A 15,875-nucleotide genomic window follows, 5' to 3' on the forward strand; every position below is an offset into this window, starting at 1 on the left:
GCTGCCAGCGAAACAGCTTCTAGAAAAGGCAGTAATAAAGGTACAGAGCGGTAATGGAAATGGCTGCCATGGCCCTGCATTTGATAGACCCACAGCCAGCAGCAGCAGTTCCAAGCAGCTGCCACGCACTGCCCCAGAGTGCAGAGACCCTCACTTTCTCAGGCTGAACACAGGCCAAGCTGTAGATTTTTCAAAGCTCTCGAAAGCCCCCAGCCTGTCGTTCTGAGACCCTTGGAGCTTCAAGACTCCAGAACAACTAGACTCTCCTTCTCCGACTCACTGTTTTTGGAGTAACAGGAGCAACTGTGATCAGGGGTATCTGAGATCCTGACACGGGAATAACACTCAGGAAGGGTTCATGGGCTATGGGACAACTTCCTGGAATCATATAGTCCTGGGCCTGTGGAAAGGCAAACTGGAAAACAGGAAGAGAACAAAGAAGAGGCTGAATCTGAGCATTGCTATGGTGGTCACCAGTGATACATCTGTATGACTTAAGCACGAATTGATTAGAAAAAATGGGGTGGGGCACATGTCGGTTGAAGTTGATAAATAGTGTATTTCTTGGGAAACCCCTTTCTCTGATACACGTCATTAGCCATCAAAAGCAGGTAAACAATGGACCTAAAAGGAAACAGCCCGTTAATGCTCTTAAGAAACCCAAGGTTATATTCATTAATCTATCAATTAAAATGGATGTGTTATGGGCCTGAAGCAGTCCCAGTACAGCGAGGTATTCATTTTCTTAGATGAATGAATCAGAGGTGACAAGTTCATTGCAGCGCTGATAAAACCAAGCCCAGCCTCCCACCCCAGACAGTGCTGCAGACTGCAAGGAACAGGGACTCGCATTCCGTCCTGCCCTTCACCCACCTTCACCCCTCGTCTCGGGATACGGGAAGACATTGCCAAGCCGATGACATTTGAGAATCACAGAGTTTAGAACTGGAAGGGCCCTGAGAGCACGAAACCCAATTGCCTCCTTTCATTTTTGCATAACAGAGTCACCAGAGGATCCAAGTAAGACTCTCAAGGTCACATATCTAAACAAAGGGCCTAGATATCCCTGGGGAATGCAGCAGACCCTCAGTGGTACTGGAACCACTGAAAGCAACCAGCATTATTATATTTGACCTTGGAAGCCAGGGTTTCCTTCGTTCCCACACCACTGAGCAGACCCCAGTAGACGCAGTACCAGTTATAAAGTGATATGTCATGTTGGACATGTTTGGCTTTCTACTTGTCATCTTTTTTTCCCTATAATTATTCCCTGGATTGTTGCCCTTGGTAGGTTGCACTATAATTTGCAGATTACTTCTCTATCCCCTGCACTAGAACGTGAGCTCATATGAGATCTAAAACCATGTTTTCTACAAATTTCTACCTTCTCATCTTAGCTCACGAGGCCTGGTACATAGAAGGGCAAAATACCTATTTATGTAAGGGCTATGTCAATGTTGAAATTAATTCCAAAGAAGCATCAGAACTTCATTTCCTATAATTTGAGGGGCCAGAAGCCACTGAAACAAATACTTAAGGTAGGAATGTGTTGCGTATGCAGACATTTTAAAAATGTAATACTCTAAGGAAGGTACAAAATGACCTTGAGCATTTCATTCTCATAGGGCATGCTATCCAGTTATCCAAAGGAGAGAGCAGTGTAAATTGACCTAGGATGATGGTGGTGGAAAAAGAGAGAAGTGGAAAGATGCAGGATGGGTTTAGATGAACAGTTGACAGGAACTTGCTGAGGCAGATTGAATGAGATGGGAGAAAAATCAAGGCAAATCCCAAGGACACTGGTGACGCCACTTACTGAAATGGGAAAAACTAACAGTGAAAAAAAGTCGGACAAAGAAGAGGAACTCAAGATTTCTGTTTTCATTGCTGTGATTCAGATACCTATCAGGTATCCAAATGCTGATGTCAAACAGGCAAGTAGATCTAGAAATCTGGGATTCCAAAGAGAGTTCCAGGCTAGAGACCCTGGCTTGGGAGTCACTGACATGTGGGTGACCTTTGACACTATGACAATGGATGAGGGCACCAGGGGGCATGTGCAGACCAAGAAGAGCCCCAGTGCCAGGGACTGGGGCCTTCCAACATTTAATAACCACATAGTATGTGTATAGACAGTGCTAGAGACTATGGGGAAACAAATACATTTAATGTATTGTTCTTCCCTTGATGACTTTACAACATAACTTCTTTCACATATACAAGAAGCAAAGACTGTTCAACGTAATGGACAGGAGTATCAGGACTCAGGAAGCATGAATTCTAACCATTCTATAGCCACTCTAAGTTAGAGTCACGTTCACTTCTTAGGGCTTCCTTCCAATTCCTCACCTACTGAAACAAGGATTAGGTACAGATCACATCAATTCTGTCTGCCAGCTCTACTATTTTCTGATAACATGCTTTCCACGTGGCATCAGAATGACTCATTCGACCACATCTAAAGACGGTGTCTCACCCTTCTCAGGCAGAATGAGCCGCTGCTGCTCTCGGAGCACATAGCAGCAATGAGAGGGATTGGCTGAAAGGGAAGTCCCTGGGCTGGAAGGGGAGCAGCTGCGGCCTGCACTCTTTTCCTGTTGGAACAAGAGTCATTTGAGAGAACTCAAAATATCTTTCACTCTTGATTTTCAGCTGGTATGTATGTCAGATGAATGGAATCCCAGGGACCAGCGAGAAGAGCAGATTTACTCTCTCCATCTCATTTTCTTGGTTCTACAAATTAATAGTCTCAAAAGCATCCAATTTCCAGGATTCCATGATCCCAGGAAATGTGTCCTTTTATCAGGTAGTAGTTCTACATGGCTGGACATCTATAACAAGACATGGCCTTATGGGTCATGGTACCCCGAGCTTTCCCATGAAACAGCACTAAGAAAATGGTTTAGTAAGATTATATGAGGTCTGACAATTAAGTTTGAGAACTCATTGCACAAATGTTGCCAACCTTTTTTTGGTATCAGAGGGATTATTCATTATGAATTTGTACCAACAGGACAAACAGTTAATCAAGTTTACTACTTGATGAAAAGGCCGTATGAAAAAGTTAGATGACCTGAACTTTTCACCAACAATTGATGGCTCTTGCATCACGACAATGCACCAGCTCACATGACATTGTTTGTGAGGGAGTTTTAGCCAGTAAACAAATAACTGTATTGGAACATCCTCCCTACTCACCTTACCTGGCCCCCAATGACTTCTTTCTTTATCCGAAAAGAAAGGAAAATATTGAATACAAGACATTTTGATGACATTCAGGACATCAAGGATAATACAATGACAGCCATTCCGGAAAAAGAGTTCCAAAATTGCTTTGAAGGGTGGACTACCAGGTGCCGGCTTCAGTGCATAGCTTCCCAAGGGGAGTGCTTTGAAGGTGACTGTAGTGATATTAAGCAATGATGTATGTAGCACTTTTTCTAGGATGAGTTCATGAACTTAGTTGCCCGACCTCATGTGTGTCCAACACACACACACACACACACACACACACACACACGTATAAAATCCTGGGTGAGCCTTCATATCGATTCTTGGCAACTGCCCATCTGGACAGAGCTCATTGGTGGAGGGATAGACAGAAGAACCAAATTAGGACAATCGGCTTTTCTTTTTGGAAAATGTAAATTCTGATTGGAAAAATGCAGAACCTGGACGTCAGGAGAGATGAATCACTTCAATCGTAGTGCTTTGGGATATCCAGAGCTTCTCTGCTTCCCTTTGTAAGATGTATTCAGTGAGATCTTCATTTGATAGTTACCTCTCCAGGTAGTCACGCAGCAAATTCTCTTTCTTGACTCTGTTAGCCAAAGTCAATTCTGTAGCTTGCAACCAAGAAAATCTTACTTAGTAATTATTAGTGTCCCCATTTTACAGATAAGGAAACTGAGACTTGTCATAGGGATGGACTTGTGCTGAGTCCTATTTTCTTTCTTGCTGAATACATTCAGAAAAAGATATCCAGGGAAGAGGGTAGAATCTGTACTGGCCTTAAACTAAAGCTTGATGGTCCACAAATAAATGCAATCTATAGCCTTGCCTATTGTCACTTGGCTCCCACTAACTAAATAGTTTAGCAACACTGGCAAGGAGAGGCTGCCTATATTGCCCCAGGTCAATGGATGTCTTTTAAGGCAGACAAGCTAAAACGCTTCCTCTGTACAATAGAACTTTACAGGATGGCAGGTGGTCCTCCAGCAGATTAAAGCATTGCAACCAAACTGATTAGTATTAAGTAGTTAAAATAGGCCTTTGCTTTTTAGGTCATGGAAATGACTCCCACTTCACTATGAATAAGAAACCAAAATAGCCACAGCTGAACAACTGGGACGGATAGAATATTCTTCTTAGAATAGTATCAGATTGCAACCAAGAAAACCTTACTTAGTTTTTTCCTGAAACTTTAGATGCTGAAAAATCTAAATATGACATCAAGCCAATTGTCATATGTCAAGATTTAGAGTTGCTCATCTTCACAGGCACCAGAAGCACTCTTGTGAGGGAGCAAGCAAGAGACATCTATTTTTACTCCAAGAGAAGGATACTCATGCAAATTAATCTTAGTCTCATATACTCACATATTTCCTAGTTCTCTTACTTTATTCCCTCGCCTTGGGCTGACAGCTTTGAATTGGGTGTTGTCTCTTCAATTGATCTGCTCGCTCGCTTTTCTTGAGTTCTTAAGCTACTTTGATCTATTTTCTGACCTGCGCCATCCCCAACTCTGCTTTTCCTCTGTATACCAGTTTTCAGCAACTCCGTAGGCTTCCTCCATGTTATATAAACAACTGCCTCTTTCTCACACTAGTGTTCCTGTTGTAGGGCCAGCGATACCAAGGAATTGACGCCACTAGGACGCCCAAGTATAGGACCCAGTCTGGGCTAGATGGGACACCTGCCAGGAACTATCTTAAAGGTATCATGGTTAGTACAAAGGATGTATTCTAGGCGTAGGGTTAATGCTTCTAGAAGACAATTAAACAGAGAATGGAAAATGGAGGGACCAGGTTGATGGTATAATGGTAGGTGGGGCAGCATTCCTTGATCCAAAGGGGATCATACTCCTGTGTAAAGAGTCTTAACACTTTTCCTTCACCACTCTTCAGAAATGCCTATAGAAAATACTCAGGGTGACAAGTAGAGACAGTCGATAATTATGTTCGAAATTGGAGACAAGAAAATCCAGGAAGTCTTGGGCTCCCTTTTCCCAACCATCACTTCCCCATACAGACATGGTCTCTCCCATCCATGTGCCCTGTTGACATCTAACACAACATCCAGCACGTTAGCACATTTCCCACATTTCCCTTGGTTTCCCTGGGAGGATTATATTCCCCTTGATCAAAAGCAGGGGCTGTGTCAGTTTTGTTTTTGTTTTTGTTTTTGTTTTTGTTTTTGTAACTCCTGCATCTAATACAATGGCTGGAACAAGCTAGAGTTTTAATACATGTCTGCTCCATGTACGAAAAAACGAATAAAAAGTACTCAAAAGCATCTCCCCTGAGGGATCAGTTTCAATAAAGAAAAACAGTGTCATTGGGACGCTCTATTTTCTTTGCTAGCAGAGTGCAGTCCTATCATTTTTACACTCCACTGATTCATTCTGAACATGGTGTCGGGAACAATAGAGAGCCAAAAAACAATTAGTGGGGGAACAAAACAATCAGTTGAACCGTCTGGAATGTGAGCGATGTATAGATCAAATGTCTTAAATTTGCTAGGCTCTTTCTCATTGGGCCAGAATGAATGACTCCTGGCTGCACTGTACCCAGAATAATTGTCCCTCATATATCCCCAATCAGCTGCCTTTTAATGACTAGTCAAAAGTGACAATGCAAAATGTGCAGTGACTTTCACTGTACTTGACAAATCTTGGACCAACTCCCATTGATGTGCCCTTGGAATAGGTGAGCTCAGAGACACCTTGCACAAATGCCTACCGTCACCGCTGCCTATCTTCAGCAACCACAAGGCCCTTGAGTTAGGAAGAAACCCAAGAAAAAGTGTGAGATGTCTAAAGTGACCTTCAGTTCCTACACTACCTTCATAGACGGTGGAAGACCTGAAATACCGACTTCCGCCAAAACTGTCTCATGCATCTCAGAGGTCGGATGACCTTTCTATCTACCCAAATTTGTACCAGGATAGTTTACCCTACAAAGACGTATGGAAAGTCTGGGAGTTTGACAGACAGATCAGCCCCTTGTGGCCCACTTCCGTTCCAGACTGTGGCCTCCTCATCTTAACTCATGTTCTGATTGTTGCTCCTTTGAAAATTAAATGAATCTGAATTTAAATTCCATACGTCTCAAGAAGGCTCTTTGTCTTCCACTCCGATGTCCTGTATCCTGTTTTTGGTCCAACTGTAAGGAAGACTTGCAGTTTTCTTGCAACACACCTTAACTGGAATTATAGTTGACCTCACAAAAACCATTCCTTGAAAACATCTTTGGTCATCCAGTTCCTGTTCCAGGATATCTCCTTGTCACCAGACTTACAATACTTGGACAATTCTGGCCACTGGTGGTCATTAGGGATGAGACCCTGCAGTTCCCTCCTCAAGACAGTCTTCTCTTCTCTGAGTCTCAGTGTCCTCAGCCTGGGCCACCCACAGGGCCCAGGCCACTGCCTTGTACCATTTTATTACTGCTTTTTGTATAAATATCTCCACTCCTCAGCTAAATAAATGATAAGTTTCTTGAAGGCAGTAAGTACCTATTACAGATGCAGTATCTGCACAGCCCTAGAGCTACGTCCTCAGGAAATACTTGGTAACTACCTAGATTATCCTTTCATATAAAACAGAGGCTGACAACCCATGGACAGCCAGCTTGATTCTCTGTGCTTGGCATATGAAACAATAAACCAAGCTGCAATCTGGATGTGGCTGAAGGACTGGACTTTTCTTGTCTTGACGTTGTCTTATTGCATACCTTTATCTCTGCCCTTTACTCAAACTGTAAATTCAGTGCAAAGGTAAGATGCTACAGTGGTGAATGTTCCTCCTAGCCTTCTGGCCTGTTCTAATCCATCAGCCCCCACCGTTTGCTCCCCACCTCTCCTACCTTCCCCCCTCCCACATCACTCCACATTCCAGTTCACTCTGGACTTGGTCAGTTCCTCAACTGTGCCATGGTCTCTTGCCGCTGTCCCTCGGTACACACTGTCCTTGCTATCTAGGGCACACCTTTCTCCCATCTCTTTGCCAGGCTAACTCCTATTCATATTTTAAGCCTCCACTTGCATATTCCTTCCTTGCAGAAGTTTCTATGAACACCTACAGTATGTTTGGTCCCCTTGTAAAAGCCTCCCAATTTCTCTCTACTTTCCCTTTGATGAAGTTGATGACAATAATTACGACTACAGCAGTCACTAACATTTATTAAATGCTTACCATAGTCCAGGGACCTGTTGGCTCACTTTATCAGCACCAGCATCTTATGAGGTAGGTATCTGATTATTCCCATTTTACAGATGAGGAAATCAAGTCTCAAAGACATTGATTATCTTGATAAGGTTCATCGCTCCATAAGGGCCAGATTTCTCACCCAGTCTGATCCCAGAGTTCACGTTCTTAACCAATACATCACACTGGCTCTTATAAAACTCACCACATTTGAAATTATTTACTGGCCAAAGATTCAACTAGGCAGCAAGCTCCAGTGGAAAAGGGCTGGGTCTGTCTTATTCAATAGTGTTATTTCTAAAGTCTAATCCAAGAGCTAGCCCACAGAAGACACCAAAAGGCATGAGTTAAATCAATAAATGAAACAGCCAGTTGGTTAGCCCATCCAGAATCCCAAAAGAGAAGTATCCATCCTTTCTAAAAGATGTCTTATACTGAATCAAAAAAGTATCATGATCATGGTAATGTTTATTCTAAACTTCTCCTGTCTGCGCCTCAAACCTAGTCAAACAAAATCAAGCATCCAGAACTAGAAGTGGTACGATCTGGAAAGCAGTGAACCCAAGAAAACTCTTCTCTAGAAGACACAAAGCACGAGCAGGTCCAAAGCTAGCACCTGTGGTAGCGAAGAAAGCACAGGTAGGTCTCTCTAAAGACGCAACTGTAGTAGTCACACACGCTCAGGCCCCAGGAGGCCACCCACAAGGGCTGACTTACCCCTTTCGCAGGTTCTTCCCCAGTAGCCGGTACCCGTGCAGTCGCAGATGAAGCGGTTCCAGCCGTCCTTGCACACAGCGTTGTTCTTGCAGGGGTAGCTGTCACACTGCTTGGCGCTCATCCGTGAACAGGAGGACTTGACGCCCGCGGCGTTCTGCATCTCCGCCAGCTGTCGGATGTTCTTGCTGCGCCCGTCGATGAACAGGTCGCGGATGCAGCCCACGTAGCCGTAGTTGAGCATGGCGGTCCAGAGCTCGGTGGGGAGAATGAGGCCCGCACGGTTCTCCGGCAGCCCGCCCAGATACATGTCCCCTTCCAGGTCCAGGATCTCGCTCTCTCCGCTGGCCGTGAAAGGCGTGCGCCTGCTGTTCACTGATATGGTACCTGGGATGGGAGAACAGAAACAGAGTGAGCTAACGTAACAGCTCCTTGGCATCGTAGGTGAGGCTGCCAGTCGATGAACCAAATGAAAGGAGCCTAGCAGGTGAGTTCTGAGACTTGTGTTGCCAGACCAGGGAAGAACAATGCAAGCAGGGGAATGAAATGCTCTAGATGGTGGAAAGGACAATGTAGGTAATATGGCTCCAATCTCTGCCAGGTAAGACAGACTGGTCCACAAGAGGAGCCAGGACAATCCCAGTGGCCTACTACCTGGTGTGGTGTCTTTTCTCTACATAAAAGTCCTGGCTGAGAGGTCGCATACGGTATAGATTGAGAGCAGCAGAGTTCCCACATGTGTTTAAATCCTAACTCTCCCATGTACTAGCTGTAACCTTGAACAAGTGATTTCACCTTCTGGGGCCTTAATTTCCACATCTGTAAAATGGGAAAATAATTGTTCCACCTCACAGGTTGTTGTGATGATTAAATGAGCTTATATATGTAAAGTGCTTCTTACTCTGAGTCTGGGACAGAGTAAAGGTTCTGTGGTGCTGGTCTGAGTCTTCATCACAGGCTTGTCATCCCCAGAAGGATGGAACCCTACGTGCCCCGATACCCTCTACACTGGCATTGGCGACCAGGCCTGCAGTGAATATTTTGGGCATTGCCTTTGGTAAATTTTCAGTGCAACATCTTTCTTTCTTTCTTTCTTTCTTTCTTTCTTTCTTTCTTTCTTTCTTTCTTCTTTCTTTCTTTCTTTCTTTCTTTCTTTCTTTCTTTTCTCTCTCTCTCTCTCTCTCTTTCTTTCCTTCTTTCTTTTTTTCCTTCCCTTCCTTCCTTCCTTCCTTCCTTCCTTCCTTCCTTCCTTCCTTCCTTCCTTCCTTCCTTCCTTTCACAAATATGTATGGAACACCTGTTCTGTCTCTGGTATAGCTCTGCGCACAGAGATAAACTTGAAAAGCATGTCCCTGCTCTCATGGAGCTGATGTCCCAGAGGAACAGAAACTAAACACATCACCCAATAAATAAGAGAAACTAGCTAATGGCAGGTGCAAGGAAGAGAACAAAATGGGTGCCGTGGTAGCAGTCCATGGGTGCCACTTTAAAGTGTATAGTCAGTGAAGGCCTTTCTAAGGCAGTAACAGGTGAACTGAAACCAGAATGCTGAAAAGGATTCAGCCATGCAAAGTCCTGGGGGAAGAACATGCCAGGCAGAAGGAATGGCACCTACAAAGGTCATGGGGTAGGTGGGGCTGTGGCTAGAGTGGAGAAGGCAAGAGGGAGTGAGCAGGGGATGAAGTCAGAGAGAGAGAGAGAGAGAGAGAGTCTCTGCACACGACATTACAGAGTATGTAATCCTAGACCCTGACCTGGGGACTTGGAAATAGGGTGCTAGTCCTCCCATGGTGACAATGGAGGCCAGTCCCTGAGCCATTTTACAGCTCAATTCCCTAAAATGTAAAATCAAGGAAACTGTAAAATCCAGGTGATATCTAAACATTATGCCATATAATTTAAGCATGATTTAGTATTCTTAAAGTGCTTTATTGTTACTGAGATAACTGGGTCATGCCATCCATCAGCCAGCCTTCACTTCTGCCGGAATCTCAATTCCCTAAGCTCTTTAGGGAACAGCTGAGGGCTGAGAAGATCAGCTGGGGTCAACAATGTGACCTACTCTCAATTGCAAAGTCAACAGAGGGCTAGAAGACGAGAAAGAGCATAAGGGGCATCTGGGAGGATCGAGCCAACAGCTTGCTTCCTGTATTCTCTCCTACAAGTATTTTTCCTGGAGAAATCTGCTTTGCCTTTTTGGTTTCTAAGCTTTTCAAAACCTGCGTAACAGCCACAATGTCCTGGCCACAATTTTAAGTACTTGATGTGCTTTTGGGGACTGGATCCTGAAAACAATCTTGTGAGACAGGAGTTGCTGCTTCCACTATTTCACCAATGAGGAAGTTGAGGTGTGTAGCTCTGTCTTCTGTTTAGCAGTTTGCCTTCTTTCCCTCCATGTATCTACAGAGCTCCTCGGATCACCAGCTAACAGGGAGGAGCATCTATTACCAAGTAAGAACAGCACCCAAACTGCTTTAGATGCTGGAGCCTTAAATACACCCTGAGGAAAATCTGTCTTCAGAGGGTGGGACCACAATGGTTTTGAAGGCACTTATCCAGTTTTAAGAATCACTCACCCAACTGGGGAGTCATCATGAAAGTATTTCTAGATCACTTCTCAGTCATGTTCTCCAGCAGGAGCAGGGAAGAAGGCACTACACTTAGATACACTGGTATTTTTATAACTATCCACTTTAAAATAGGTTTATAACCCCAAACAACATACTAGGAGCTATCCTCATAAAGAAATGAAGTTTAATAGATCATATTAAAATTTTATGTTGCACTGCTTTCATGCGACACTTATTTGTTTACTCAGTAAATTTTTATAGGCTTTGATCAAATCGATCAGTACATCAAAGTACTGGCCAACGCTACAGCTCCCGGGTATGAAATTCAAGGCCTCTGAAATCCAAACCTATTTGTCGAAGATGGACCCATTGATGGTTCTAACAAAACAAAATAACTGTTTTACTTGAAAAAGCAGTTAGCGTTGAGAATAAACAGAAGTAGACATATGGCAATTTTACATGTTCTGGGCTGCCTGTAACACAGGTAGGTAACCTTGAAGGTGTGCCAGGGTCTAGATTAGTTGATCACAAAACCCATCAGCAATGACCCACCTCCGGAGACCCAAAGTGCATGGTCCCCAAAACCAACAGGAGTATTTCCGTTATAATTCTGGGACAGCTTTCTGGCTCTGCCCCTGCTGACATTTTAAGGACAAACTGAGAGAGAGAAAGAAAGATTTGGCCTCCTAAGAAATTAAGTTTCGTATATTTCTTTTTCTCAAAAAAGTGCACACTGTCTATTCTTGCTCAAAAAGCACATTAGATTTGAAGCCTCTTGGTTCTGATCAGATTTCAGACAACCAATAAAGCATCCTACTGAGCGAGAAACCATCCAGGGCTGCAATCTGCCCCTCACCTGCCCTCTGCACAGAACCCATCCAGCTCCCCCTAAGAGCATCGTTGCTTATCTCCATCATCCCTCCAGCTCTGGAATTATACAGGAAAGCTGTTTCCCCTGAAGCTCAGCCATTCCTGACTGCAGCCTTTGGGGGAACCTATTGCTTTCTACTGTTGGCCAAATGCACCTAGGAAGAAAACGTCCACATGGTAGACTTTTTTTGTGTTTACGAGGAGAGTGAATCCTTCAAACCTGTGACAAATACAGCCAAGACCCTTCTCTAGTATAATCCTACCTAAACCGAGAATCAGGAAATAAGTGTGAAACCCAAACGCTTTAATTATCACTCTGGGTGCAATGCCCTTTCTGATGGCACAGAACATGACCTTCACTGCCACATGGTCCATAGAAAGCGAGGCAGACTGTTCAGGCATCCAAAAGCTCCAAACTCTCTATTTTTATGTTTTTTGGTGTTTTTCCCCCCCTCCCTCTCTCTGTTACTATTCCAGAGTGGCTATGTACTGCCTTGGGCTAGCTTGTTGGATCTGCGGCTGCAGAAACAAACAAAGCCATTTAAACCAAATGTAAAAGGTTATGAAGAGGAAGGGAGAGTTACTGAGGTCTGAGCAAAGAGTGAAATATAGGCTTTCACACCAAAGAAAGGCTTTAAATTGAACATGACTTCAGGAAAAATCAATTTGCCTTTTCCTTTCTTGTCATAATTTTTCCCTGCTACATGACCCTTGCCAATTATTGAAGGGTGTATCGCTGCATAAACCCTGGCAGTGAAGCTTATCCTACAGAGTGACCACATAATGCAGCATCTGTGATGTCACCATTGGTTTCCATGGTGATGAGAAAAAGGAGAAGAAGAAGGGGGGGGCACCATCACACCAGTGACAGGACAGTTGCTCCGCAGCTGTGGAATTGCTACTTGAAAAACCGTTGTTAGTTCCGGGGTCTTGGAGCTATCATTGAGATGGTTGGGCAATGAGTGAACAGGGAGGTTAGGAGAAGAATGCTAGCCATTGAGGAGACAGGTGACTTGTTCTGAAACATAATCTTACAACCACCATTAAAAAGAACGGGAGAAGAATCAACAAGCATGCAAGCACAAAAATCACAATAAAAGATATAAAGTCCAGAAACAAGCTGAGAAGCCAGAGCTTTCCTCTAGCCTCGGTGACACACCCCGCTTCTTCCTACCTGATCGGCCATCTCGTTGAATGTCCACGTGGTACCATTCCCCATCGTTGGCTTTCTTCTGAGTGGCTTTCACTTTGATGGTGCCAGAGCCCATGTCAAGCAGCAAGTACAGGTTGCCGTCAAGGAGTTCCACGGCAAAGAAGTCCACCTTGGTGTTCTTCTGGCTCCGAGCATCCTTCCTCTCTTGGGGCTTGCCATGAGTGAAGAGGATCAGACCGTTGGGCTCGGTGGTGCGGAAGTCGAAGGAGATGGAACCCATGCGTTTGGTGTTCCACTTGGGCAAGCTGATATAAGCCTCTGGGGTCTCAAAGTTGATGGGGTCCAGTGTGGCCACATTCTCACACTTGAATACAACTTCGCCATAGATTTTCATCTTGGTATCCCCAATCCGGGCCAGGCGAGACAGCTCCAGACGGATGTCATTATTCTTATAAACAACCTGTCAAAAGCCAAACAAGTGCCATATGAATCAATCTTGCAAACAGTAACCATCCATCGCCCTCTGGGCACCCAGGAAAAAGGCCCAAGAAGAGGCTTCAGGACACCATAGTCTGAAACATTATGAGAAGCATGAAACACAGCATTTGAAAAAGGATCTGGAGGGACCTCTAGGATATACACAAGTCCTGAATAAGCCCCTATATTTTCATTCTATTCCTTTCATCTGTCTCCTTCTGGCCAATTTTTGTGTTGTCAGAAAGTTATACAATATAAGCTTGCAAGTGGAAATCAAGAGAGATTGAGTTGAACAGACTCAAATACTTCCATACAAAGATACATACTGAAGTGTCCTTAGTAAAAGACCAGAAACAACCTAAATGACCGTCAATAGTAGACTGGTACATCCTAATGATGGACTATGAGGTAGTCCTTGAAAACTAGGTAGTTAGTACTCCCAATTTTGATGTGGATGCTTCCCAAGTAACATTGTTAAGTGAAATTAGCAAGGAATAGATCAGAGCGTGCATTGTGCAATCATTGTGTAAAGTATGTGTGTTGGAAGGAGGTGCCATAGCTATATATGCTTGTATATGCATAAAACATCTTTGAAAGAAAACACAAGAAATTATAAAATTGTGAATAGGATGTAAATCCGTCAGGTTAGTATTTGGAGTGGGAGAGAGACTTACTTTTCACAGTACCCTATTATATTTGATATTTTTTAAACCGTGTGGATGTATTACCTAAAGAAAATGATTCTTATGGGTTGGTGGGGAAAGAGATCTGTGTTTCTTTGCACATGGTGTATGCCCTCTATATACATATAATGAGAGAATGAAACAACCTAAAACACAAAAAATATATATTATGACTTTCTCACCCTGGTATAATCTACATAAAAGCAGGGATTAATCTTATTGCCCCAAATTAGATTTTCAAAAAGGTTTTGCTCTTACTAGACTTGAATTTTGATGCAGTGCCTTGGGATGGAACTGAGCGCTAAGCAATGTCAGACGTATAAAATAAACAGGAAGAAAAAGATGGAAGGGAAAGGGGTTAACATGAGAACACTCATTATGCCAACTACTTCACTATGTCCTGTACATCATCTTATTCAAATTCTAAGTCAGGATCCAGATTTAGGTTCAAATCCCACATCCACTGCTTACAAGCCATGTGACCTTGGCACAGTTATTTAACTTATCTGTGTCTGTTTTCTCCTCTGAAAACGGGAACACAGGACTAAATGATTCTGTAAGAATGAGATGAGTTAATATACGTAAAGCACTTAAGAATGGCACATAGTAAAGGCATAAAAATCTGTTATTTTGGGGGGTGCTTATTGTAGCTATTGTTAATCTGATTTCATCCTTTCCACAGACCAGAGTAGTTTGTGTTATTATCTGCATTTTCCATAAAATAAAAAGACTTAAGTGTGGAAATGAGTCTGACAATCCATCTCAGTGATAAAAAGTTAATTGGACGAGTCATTCCAATATCTGTCATTTAATCCCTAACATCCGGCTGTAACCTGTGTCCCTCCTCTCCCCAATCACCAGGAGAGAATCAAGCAGAGCTATTTGCCTTTTAATATATCACTAATGACAAAGAATTGAAAACGCCTCCCCTGCTATTATGACCTCGACCATAGGCCTAACCATACTAATAACACTGAAAACAGTACTCATATTTACTGAGCACCTACTACCAACCAGTGTGCTAAGGATCCAAAGCCTTCTATTGCATTAATTCTGACAACACCCATTGGAGACATCCCCCTCACTCCCCCATTTTACTGATGCAGAATCAGATGTGGAGAGTCGTTAAGGAACCAGTCCACAACCAGACAGCTGGTGATGACAGAGCAGGACTGGAACCCCGGGAGCTGGGCTCCCGAGTCCACTTGCTTTACCACCGTGAGAACGCGGAACAAAGTCCTGCAAGCAGCTCTCATGAAGCTCATCGTTAACGTCCTGTGGAAAGTCATGCATGTGTCATCCCCAATTCAAAAGCTGAATTGCTCATCTTACCTCTGCGGGGCAAAGGGAAACCCTGAAGGATCCTTAGGCGATCGCTCCAAGTGAGTGAACCAGAAAAGAAACAATAAAAGTTTGCTGACTGGCAGCTTCTTCTCCTGTCCAACCACCAGTAGTTTGCCCCAGCTTGTGAGAGCTCTCTGCCATAACCAAACTTTGGCTTTTCTTATATTGGTTAAATACCTACAATCAGAGCTCTTTGTATAGGTTACTTATTAATGTATAACAATAGCTCATCCCAAAGGGACAGACGGAGGCTTGGCTCCATTGAACAATAAATGGAAAGAGAGGTCAGTCATCCCTACAAGAGGCAGAAGGAAATAAGAAAAAGGCCTTTTAAAGGTTGCAGAGTCCTGAGAAGAGGAGCTGTTCTGTAAGAAGAAGGGTATACAGGTGAGACTGGGACGGAAGCTGAGCAACTAGAATTCAGATTTCTGGAGAGACAGACAGGAGAATCAGGGCCAGAAACTGCCCCAGATAACCAGACTTCTCTCAAAAGCTCTTTGCAGGTGAGCTCTCTGTCCACTCCCTGGTCCTGAAATTACTTCTCTCTCTCTCCAGGTATTAATATATATGCAGTCTCCACACCTTTCTTACTGACAGTGAGTTAACCTCTGAATCCTATTGTATTTATGTCCTCACCC

The 15,875-nt window shown here is 43.7% G+C and overlaps 1 protein-coding gene across 4 annotated transcripts in view; it reads right to left on the minus strand.

The window, feature by feature from the left end:
• NRXN3 (neurexin 3) overlaps nt 1–15,875 on the minus strand; it is a 1,454,076-nt gene that overhangs the window by 1,009,044 nt on the left and 429,157 nt on the right. For all 4 annotated transcript variants that reach the window (XM_033107567.1, XM_033107569.1, XM_033107568.1 and 1 more), the window contains 2 exons: nt 12,755–13,193; nt 8,144–8,527 (listed from right to left, as the gene is read on the minus strand). In XM_033107567.1, coding sequence (XP_032963458.1) covers nt 8,144–8,527; nt 12,755–13,193 — 823 coding nt within the window. The remainder of the gene's footprint in view (nt 1–8,143; nt 8,528–12,754; nt 13,194–15,875) is intronic.

Source organism: Rhinolophus ferrumequinum, chromosome 6 (assembly GCF_004115265.2).
Source record: "Rhinolophus ferrumequinum isolate MPI-CBG mRhiFer1 chromosome 6, mRhiFer1_v1.p, whole genome shotgun sequence".
NCBI lineage: Eukaryota > Metazoa > Chordata > Mammalia > Chiroptera > Rhinolophidae > Rhinolophus > Rhinolophus ferrumequinum.